We start from the raw sequence: 10,803 nt of genomic DNA on the forward strand, positions 1-10,803 counted from the left end.
GCTGGAAATTTGAAGAAGAAAAAAAATCATTGTGAAAGGTGTATGTGAGAACAGGTATACAGACTGATGACCCGATTTGACACAACAGGTGAATCAACGAACGAGAAAACCCGAGGTAGATAACGTAACTCATAAGCTAATATTAATTATATATAAGTTGAACTCAAAGTTGAAGGGGAGAAACAATTAAGGTATGCATATAATGTAAAGACTAAAAAAAAATAAATGACAAATATTCATCTTAAATTCAGGAAAAATCTAAACCAAAGGAAATTAAGGAATGGTTAAAAATATATATGTAAGGCGAGAACTATGTTGGCAAAAAAACCCCCCAAAAAAACATGAAACTGGAGATCCTTGAACTGGTGTTACAAGATTAATGCTCCTGATATTGTGAAGAAAACAAAATCACTGCTATATATGTACTGTATAAACTCAACGCAAGGTAGGTAGGTCACTATATACTCGTTAATGGTGACAAAAGGACAAATACATACATAGATATATAAACAAATACTAAACCTCCCATCAAAAAGCGAGATATTTGTTTTCAGTTGCAAAAGTTAACAGGAAAAACAAAAGTCGCAGGAGTAGATTGATCTAAAGTGTCACTAAAACAATTACAACTTACAGGAAAATTATTCAACTGATGTCATCTGTTATGATACTGAATGTGTTTTGTTAATGTGTGATGATAGTAATTTACATCGAGAAGAAAGCGTGTAGTATCCACGTTAGTGTTACCTGTTTACATGTAGGTATGCAGTCAGTGCCACCTGTGTACATGTAAGTATGTAGTCAGTGCCACCTGTGTACATGTAAGTATACAGTCAGTGCCACCTGTGTACATGTAAGTATGTAGTCAGTGCCACCTGTGTACATGTAAGTATGTAGTCAGTACCACCTGTGTACATGTAAGTATGCAGTCAGTGCCACCTGTGTACATGTAAGTATGTAGTCAGTGCCACCTGTGTACATGTAAGTATGCAGTCAGTGCCACCTGTGTACATGTAAGTATGTAGTCAGTGTCATCTGTGTATATACTCATATAAGTATATTCGCTATATCAATCTAGAACGAAAAGAGTTACAGTGTTAATACTGGTCTGGTGTAACATAACCAAGCCTGACACTACAGGTCTTCTCCAAAGCTTTAGGTCAGTCGCCATCTGTATGTATGAGGTGGGACATTTACCTCTTTCATGTACACCAACTCCTTACCTCTAAGGTTTTTTTTTATCAACATTTTGTACTGCGTCATTCTCGTACCCTACTTGTTGAACTTTTGCGTAATAAGCTGCTGGATCAATGGTTAAAGGTATATTACAACCAATATTAGTAGAGTGGCAGTCAAAGGTAAAAAATATAATAATAATAATAATAATAATAATAATAATAATAATAATAATAATAATAATAATAATAATAATAATAATAATAATAATAAACGTGTATTTCTCACACACAGTGGTTCGTGGCATTGAGACTCCACCCAACACCTGTCATATAATTGGTTAGGTCAGACACGGTTTTAAGTTCTTGTGGTCATTGTCTAACAGCGAGTCATGCAGAGCAAACTAGGCGGTGTATACTCGTAAGTACTGGATGTCGGAACCCACCCTGGGATACATACATACATACATACATAGGTTATATAGTTGAGAGAGAAAAAATAATATACTGAGATAGAAAAAGATGGAGTTAAATATATCGTTAGAGAAAGAAAGAGAGCGAGAATAGGAGAGAAATGTACAAAATGAAAGTGAAAAAATATCGGATAATATATTGAGAAAAAAAGTGTGTAAATTGTAAGAGAAAGAAGCGGAGGGATATATAGAGAAAGAGAAAAAGAAGAAAAGAATATAGATAGAGAAGGAGATGACCACAAAATACGGATAGAGTAAAACAGATAAAGTGAAAGTACGGACAAGTTCTTGTAGTGGAAAACCTTCACCTTTTCACAGTTTTATACCTCTTCCACCCCTTCTCCTTCCCCCCTTCTCCTCCTCTTCCCCTCCTTCTCCTCCTCTTCCCTCCCTTCTCCTCCTTTTCCCCCTCCTCCTCCTCTTCCCTTCCTTCTCCTCCCTCATCTTCCTCATCTTAACTCTCCTCCTCCTCCATATCCAGTTTTCTCCTTCTCTCACCACACCTCCTTCTCTCACCACACCTCCTTCTCTCACCACACCTCCTTCTCTCACCACACCTCCTTCTCACCACACTCCTCTCTCTCACCACACACCACACCTCCTTCCCCTCACCACACCTCCTTCTCTCCACCACACCCTCCTTCTCTCACCACACCTCCTTCTCTCACCACACCTCCTCTCACCACACCTCCTTCTCTCACCACACCTCTCTCACCACACCTCCTTCTCACCCTCCTCCTCTCACCACACCTCCTTCTCTCACCACACCTCCTTCTCTCACCACACCTCCTTCTCTCACCACACCTCCTTCTCTCCACACCTCCTTCTCTCACCACCACACCTCTTCTCTCACCACACCTCCTTCCCACACCTCCTTCTCTCACCACACCTCCTTCTCTCACCACACCTCCTTCTCTCACCACACCTCCTTCCCTCCTCTCCGTACTTGAACCTGTACTTCCTCTCAATCCCTTCTCTCACCTTCCACTCTTGCTCTCCATCATCTGCAATTTCCATTCCTTTCCTATATTGCTATCTAACTATTTCCTCTGTTAGCATCAATTTCTCTTATTTTATTGGTAACCCTTAGAAGCATCCATATGTAACTGTCTCACACCGTCACAAAAACCTGCACTTTAGTTAACCAGTATGTTCGTCTGTCTGGATCTCAGGTAATTTATTATTATTATTATAATTATTATTATTATTATTATTATTATTATAATTATTATTATTATTATTATTATTATAATTATTATTATTATTATTATTATTATTATTATTATTATTATTATCGTCTCCTTTTTTATATCTCTGATCTCCCTCTTTCTCCTTCCTACTGCTGCTTCCATATCCTCTTTCGCTTCCATATTATTCCATTCACTTCTTCCTCCTTTTTCTGCGTCCTCCCCTTTCTTCCTCTCCCAAGCTTCCAATGACCCATTGGACGAAGAAAAAATTTACCTTGAACCCAATTTCTCATTTAAAAGGAGGGGCATAGTTGTGGGTTTACCACTCGTTCCCTGCCCACGGTGAGCTGGGGATACCCTTACTGGGAAAGAACATTTAAAGGTAACAGTAATAACTTTGTACCATAGAACATACAAAGTTGTACCGCTGAACAGAACACAAGCGACAAGGAGTCAGAATAGAACATTTAAAGAACCCTAAATGTCGTTATATTATAGAACAAAATTGTTATACAGTTGAACAGAAACAAGTTGACAAGAATAAGAATTGAAATTAATCTTATTTATTTCTCAGTTTGGTTATGTGGAGAACATCAAGAAAACCTTAATTTATTTTGTTTAAAATTATTCACTGTGGTTAAATGAACAACACTGCAGATAAGAGCATTAAAGAGCAATGAGTTAACTCAGTTGTGGGTATTGAGTTAACTACTTTGTTTCATCGTCAACTCCCTGAGTGTAATACAATACATAGAAGAACACTGAACGGTTAGATGAAGTTATACCGCAGGAAAGAACCCAGTTAAAACATAGAGAGTAGTTTTCTCTCTGGTTAGTGTCGACTGCCTCTAACTTAAACGATGTTCCTTTCAGTGGAGAACATTGAAGAACATTTTAGAACAGAAGTGAATCATCAGACACAGTCATAACGTTGATAACAGTTTTAATAGATGTTTAGCATCGTGGTATTATTGGTTACTGTACATAAATATACCAGCGTTTGAATGTCTCCATTACTGAAGAACAAGAAAATATCACCATAAAACACGTCCGTCAGGAAATTAAAGTAAAGGAAATATTATCACCAATGTGTAGACATACAACTTTATTTTATTTTCAATCAGAATTTTTATTTTACAATTTATTATACTCTAACATTGCAATGATATTATTCCTTCACTTCTTTGTAGCACTATGATAAGAGAGTGGTCTTCAAAATATCTGATTCCTCATACGTCTGAGATTCCCTTAAGACAAACCCATTATATATATATATATAATATATATATATATATATATATATATATATATATATATATATATATATATATATATATATATATATATATATATATATATATATATATATACATATATATATATATATAAAAGGCCCGTCACAGAAGCACAGAACAGTACAATATTCGAAAGAGGTTACTGCAGTTATGATTTAATGGTATGTACTGTACACTCGCCTGCACAGATACTTGATACAGTGACTCGGTCGTTTTGTGAGATTTGGCAACTCCGTGTTTGTTTACATAGTATTAAAACTCCCGGAATGGCCGTAAGGAACCTCGCAATAGGAGCCAGACTAAGGAGGCTACATAAGAATTCCACAGAGTTGACACATCTCACAAAACACGGGAACCACTGTGTTAGGAAAAATTACAAGCGACTGTACTGTACACCTCCTTAATTTCAAAGTGACGAAGTAATGTCTTCCTAAATTATGTAAATCAGATATAACCTAATTGTTTAGTCTGTGCTAAATTAACATTATGAGTATATTTCACGCTCTGTTAGACAACCTTACTGCTTGTGATCCAGACTTTGAATAATCTGCCTCAGACAACTACTGATGAACAGGAACAACAGACAGTGAAATATCCAGTCAGTAAGTCAGTCAGTCAGTAATCAATCGTTCAGTTAAATTTAAACTTTCTTGAACTGACTGACATAGTTGAAGAGGATTATTAGTGTCATTACTAATAGGAGTTACACATAATTGTTAAGTTTGTATATTTTGAAAGAGTATGATCACACAAGCTTACTTATACTTTGAACAGGCTTTAGTTTAGTATCGTATGTTGCAGGTGTTGATTCAGTGTGCTGTATGTTGCAGATTCTAATTTAGTTTTTTATGTTGCAGACGTTAGTTCTTTGTTGTGTTGTACGATGTAGATGTTGTCTTATTTTTGCATGTTGCAGTCGGTGACTATTTGTTGAATGTTGCAGATGTTAATTTTATGTTGTCTACTAAATGTTGATTCTGTGTTGTATGTTGCAGAAGTCAATTTTATTGTGTATGTTGCAAAAAATTAATTCAGTGTTACATATTGCAGATGAAGGTGTTGCTGGTGTTGACAGTGGTGGCTGTGGTTACCTCGGCTGAAAAAGTACATGGGGGAGGTCTGGCCCATGGTGGAGGTCTGGCCCATGGTGGGGGTATCGTCTCCAGTGGTCCCGTCATCCATGGTGGAATTGGAGGCCATGGTGGAGGTGGACAAGTTATCCATGGTGGAATTGTAGGCCATGGTGGAGGTGGACGAGTTATCCATGGTGGAATTGGAGGCCATGGAGGAGGTGGACGAGTTATCCATGGTGGAATTGGAGGCCATGGTGGAGGTGGACAAGTTATCCATGGTGGAATTGTAGGCCATGGTGGAGGTGGACGAGTTATCCATGGTGGAATTGTAGGCCATGGTGGAGGCGGACGCGTTATCCATGGTGGAAGTATAGGTCATCATGGCGGTGGAGGTATCGTCCATGGTGGTAGTTCCATAGTCCATGGTGTGGGTGGTGGAAGCTACGGTGACAGAAGAGTTGTCCATAGTGGAACTGTTGGCCATGGTGTTGGTGTGGCCATTGGCGGTAGTCTACCAGTCTCCTCCATCTCGCAAGGCATCGTAGGTGGTCTAGTAAGTCCTGAGAGAGAGAGAGAGAGAGAGAGAGAGATGTTCATACACTGTCTTAAAATTGCCACAGCTTGTCGCTTTATTATTGCCACTACTACAAATGCTCCAACATTCTTTCTCCATTTGCAAAGATCGAGCCCGGGTTTCTTTTTTTGGGGGGGGGGTTAAAATCGTTCCACAACTTTGATTCTCCAGAAGGTACGCCAAGCAGCTGGTACGTTGATTAGGAACTTAGAGAGAGTGAAATAGGATGCAACATTTATATCTTTCTTTGAGTAGCTAGGTCAACAACTATCACTCTCTTGGTAGTCGCTTATCTCTCCTTAAAGAATACAAAATTGGTATAAATATTTGTAAATTCTTTTGGCTGTCTTCCAGTTAGTTTGTTTTCGCTTTATAGAATGCAAAGTCGATACAAAGCTTTCACGCTCTTACATTTCCCTGCTTGTTGGTAGCCTGGTATCGAACCCTCATTTCGCGTACAAAAAATTTAGAATTGTGACCATTACTTCAATTTTTTTTTATCCCTTTCCGGGGATTGTAAAGTAACAAATTACTAATCATTTCCAACAAACATAGAAACCTTGTTGCGATTCTTTTATTCAGAACTGATGCAAATGCCCCACAGGCTACTCTCTCCCTTCTCCGGGTCTACATTACATATGAAACTCGGTCTCATGCTGAGATAATACAGAAATTACTACAAATATTCTACATTTTACTCTCTCATATTTAACTTTCTTAATCTCTTGCAGGTGGACTTGAGCAACGGCAACAGCGACTACCATTTCTCCTGGGTCCATGATGGAGCCAACAAGTACACGGGGCAGGACGCCTTCTACTACTGCAGTAACCTCGGCCCAGAATGGAGGGGCGTTAGTATTGAGGACTACGATGAGAGTGAGCTCATCAACTCCATTATCACCTACCGTGAGTAACCACTCATAAACACAACCCTAGGACATCTTATAATAGGGACTTTGAAGCTTGCTGAAAAGCCTATTTTTGGTGAGTGGGCACAGCTAGTACACTTGCTATTAGACATCATAAGATATCACTATAGGTGGAAACCTAGGAGGTGACAGGGCCAAATTTTAACACATCTAGACTAAACTAGGCTGCAAATAGCAGTTGAAGAAAACGGGAAACTTGTGAGAATGGGTACCTGCTCAGAAGGCTCCTTACTGCCCATGCTGTGCTACGGCGTACCTGACCATGTTTCAAGGGTCGTTCCTTTCCAAAACCTACATTAGGAATAGCAGAAGGATGGAGCCAGAGGAAGGGTGGAATTAAGTGTGTGAACTAGCTTCGCTCACTCACAAAAATTATATTTTTCAGCAAGCTTCAAATCCCCTATTATAGTGAAATGAACTTGCTAGTGTACTTACTACATTCAACAAGGAAGGGGGTGATAGGATGTAAGGGGAGCAGTGAGCACACGGAGGACCATTTTAATTTTATTTATTCCTTGATTAAGCAACATTAATTTGTTTTTACTAGCATGCTCAAGCTGTGAGACCCATTGCCACACAAGGTGCATCTGACAACTGGTGAGACAGGTATCTTGCTATGAAGCAGGAGGCCGATTTTCAATGACCTCCTTTCCGGACCTGTGAGAGGGCGTGGGTCCTCAGAATCGCCAATGAAGGTCCTATGTCGCAGGAACGTGGGGCCTTCCCAGAGTCAGCCTCCACTTTAACCTGCCGCAACCTGTCTGCCAGTCCTCTGACTGACATCGGGTGCCCCAACCGAGGATGAACGAAGAGGTGGTGCTGTCGGCCATGGCGGAGGGTCCCGACCGGGTAGAGTCGATGGTGCTTGCCCTCCACCTTCCATGCCGGAACAGCTACTGGCTGGAGCCTGTGGTTCTCACGTTCATTCTTCGCCAGGGAGATGGGAGAAGGTGCCAGGGACACTGCAGAGTCTCCTTGGGTGAAAGAAGTCCAGTGGTCGAACCTCGTGAGTGCCTTGAGCTGGGAGGACCTAAAGCCCCTGGCCAGAGCTACGAGGAAGAGGGTCTTCTGTAGTAGGCAGTCTTTTGACGGCCGGATGACCTCACCCTTGTCGATCACACTGAATACGACCCACAGGAGATCCTGAACACCTACACAGATGCATATGCACACTTCAGCTTTGAGGTGAATGTACGTAAGACTCAGATTGTCTTTCAGCCTGGCTCTGGTTCAGCCACACCTCCACCATCCATCCAGCTTAACGGTACTACCCTCTCTAATGCTACCCACTTTCAGTATCTCGGCTCTCACTTGTCCACCACCACGGACATCGATGAAGAGGTTCAACATTGGATCAGATGTGCATCTTAAGCCTTTGTCAGACTCTGTAGCCGTGTCCTCAGCTGTAGGGTAGCTGAAATTATCTACAAAGTTGCGGGGATATCGAGCAGTGGTCCTCCCCACCCTGCTATATGGCAGCGAGACATAGGTCACATACAGGAGGCATCTCAAGGCCCTTGAAAACTTTCACCAACGTAGTCTATGTTCCAACCTCTTGAGTTCGCTGGGAAGACAGTATTCTCGCTGACACCAACTGTAGGAGCATCGAGGCTAACTTTATCCATGAACAACTAATTTGGACTAGCCATGTTACTCGCTTGGATGACAGTAAACTGCCAAAGCAGCTACTTTACAGTCACCTAATGAATTGTGAACGTAATGCTGGCAGGTAACTGAAAAGGTATAAGTATAGTCTTAAGACAAACCTGAAAAAGTGCCTAATCGACCTCCTCACCTGGGAGACGATTACTCCACACCGTAACGCTTGGAGAAGCACCACACGAAAAGGTGTCAATACTTTCTAGTTAGCCCGCCTGCATACAGAGGCAGACAAGTGCCAACGCCGGAAAGACGCTGCCGCCGCCCCTCCCACACTAGATGTAGCCCCTCACAAGTGCAACATCTGTGGACGACCCTGCCGGTTCCGTATCGGCCTCTTTAGTCACCTCAGAGCTCACCAATGAAGGTGACATCCATGCTAACTCATTTCATTTTATCATAGCTGGATGATCGTAATACTCGACTCCGAGTGACAGCAAAGTGGTAGTAGTAGTAGTAATAGTAGTATACTGATAGTTGGAGCCCATTCCACCCCATTAGCACAGATAGTCATCTATGAACTATGCATGTGTCACCAGGTTTATTATTTTTTGAGAAGACTCACTCACCCAACTGACGTTTCCTGACCTGTCAACTGTGCCATCTACCACGATACCATTAGTTAATGGAGAAAAGAGACCGCGGTAATAACATCCCTGACCCATTTCCTTATGCACGTGCCGTTGGCTCAGAGTAGTTAGAATTTACTGTAGATATCATGGTAGTATCTGAATGTCTAACGAATATTTTATAAAGGGGAGGAAGGTAGGGCCCACAATGATTGCCTGTTGGGGCTCATGTCCCATGGCACAAAGGCACAATGGCCAGTCTGAGTTTGCATACAGGACACACTCCCATTAGTATCTTTTGTTAAAGTAGGTTGAACGTGAAGGGTCTCAGAGATCAACGTTAAGTCTCAAAAAAAAAAAAGAGAAATCTGAGATCGGGGTGAATTTATGCCTTTAAAAGTTGGTCACGCCAACGGTCACAGTAATATCAATACTGTAATAAATAAAAATTCTATACACCAAAGAAAATTTCAAATTTGTAGATAAAAATCCCCCCAAATCTGAACTTTCCGGCAGTTATGTGTGAATATGAATATATTTATTTTCTTTACAGACAAACTGAAGTACATCTGGACGGGTGGATACCTGAGTGAGTATGGATGGAGGTGGCCCTCTGGGAACGAATTCCGTGATCTTAACTGGTCCTACACTGGAGCGTAAGTCTTAGATCACTACTCTACTCTTATAAATATTCTTTCCCAGGTGTCCAAGAATGTTTAACTTGTACTTGAGGGTTCTTTAAAAAGAGTTTCAGCCTTCAAAATGGTTGGTGATTCCCTGATCTCGTATCAATATTTTTTTCTTTATTGCTCAAAGTTCGTACAAGATTTATGAGACTTTAGAAATATTTTAAGCTTGGCTTAAAGTATCATAATAGTTCTTCCTTCAGCTTGTAATCATCTGGAACTAAATTCCTCTAGTTACTCTTAAGTGTTGGTCTTCCTTCCATGAGTCGTAAACAATTGTTACACTGGAATACGTTCTCTGTTTTCGTTTGCCTTAGCTTAGTGAAATAGATTTTATGCCAAAAGGTAAGTAATAACAAAAAATAATGATAAGTATAGAAAGAAAATCCCTTTTCTCTCTTCGGTTTTTTGTATCCTCTGCTCTTACAGTGTTCTTTCGCTCCCCCTCTCTCTAACCATTCCCTATCCCTCCCTCTCTATACTCTTTTCTCTATATTTCCCTATCTTCACCACACAATGCCACCCTCCATCACCACTTTACCACCTTCTTTCTTCACAGCACTGGACTGCCACAACCCGACAACCGTGAGAACCATAACGAGAAGTGTCTGGCCGTTCTCAACCACTTCTATCAGGACGGCGTCACCTGGCACGACATTGCTTGCCACCACCAGAAGCCCATCATCTGTGAGCGTCCTAGGATCTACAGCCACTCGTAGATGTAACACACTATTCCTTGGAGGCTTAATTTGAGCACTGTCGTCTCCTATATATACTGCACAGGGTATATGTTCGAAGGCCCACCCACAGCACTTATTCTTCTCTACTTCAGATAGTTCTCAAGTACACCTGTATGGTGGTATATAAACTAAACTAAAATTTCATGTTGTTGTTTCCATTGAGTTGGTCCCCTGAAAAGAATACACACACACTCACACACCCAATATATATATTAGGGACTTTGAAGCTTAAAGAAAAGCCTATTTTTGGTGAGTGAGCGAAGATATCACCATAGGTGGGAACCTAGGGGGTGACAGGGCCAAATTTTAACGCAACTAGACTAAACTAGGCTACAACTAGCAGTTGAAGAAAACGGGAAACTTGAGAGAATGGGTACCTGAGCAGAAGGGCCCATTAATGACTGCGCCATGCTACGGCGTACCTGACTCGGTTTCAGGGGTCG

General features: G+C 41.0%; 1 protein-coding gene across 2 annotated transcripts; it reads left to right on the top strand.

The window, feature by feature from the left end:
• The first annotated feature begins 3,164 nt into the window (after positions 1-3,164).
• On the top strand, positions 3,165-10,504 carry LOC121874918 (glycine-rich cell wall structural protein-like). 2 transcript variants are annotated; one of them, XM_042379265.1, is made up of 6 exons: positions 3,165-3,217; positions 5,181-5,313; positions 5,440-5,756; positions 6,509-6,683; positions 9,488-9,590; positions 10,180-10,504. In XM_042379265.1, exons 2-6 carry the CDS (start codon positions 5,181-5,183, stop codon positions 10,337-10,339), a joined length of 888 nt encoding a protein of 295 aa, XP_042235199.1. In that variant the 5' UTR covers positions 3,165-3,217; the 3' UTR covers positions 10,340-10,504. The 2 variants fall into 2 exon arrangements, with proteins under 2 accessions (XP_042235199.1, XP_042235198.1); XM_042379264.1 differs by having other exon boundaries at positions 5,181-5,756.
• The last annotated feature ends 299 nt before the right edge of the window (positions 10,505-10,803 follow it).

Source organism: Homarus americanus, unplaced genomic scaffold (assembly GCF_018991925.1).
Source record: "Homarus americanus isolate GMGI-L3 unplaced genomic scaffold, GMGI_Hamer_2.0 scaffold56009, whole genome shotgun sequence".
Lineage (NCBI taxonomy): Eukaryota > Metazoa > Arthropoda > Malacostraca > Decapoda > Nephropidae > Homarus > Homarus americanus.

Coding starts and splice junctions, on each gene's coding strand:
- LOC121874918 (XM_042379264.1), top strand. CDS start 5,181: ATGAAGGTGTTGCTGGTGTTGACAGTGGTGGCTGTGGTTACCTCGGCT. Junction 5,757..6,508: donor AAGGCATCGTAGGTGGTCTA/GTAAGTCCTGAG, acceptor AATCTCTTGCAG/GTGGACTTGAGCAACGGCAA. Junction 6,684..9,487: donor CAACTCCATTATCACCTACC/GTGAGTAACCAC, acceptor TTTTCTTTACAG/ACAAACTGAAGTACATCTGG.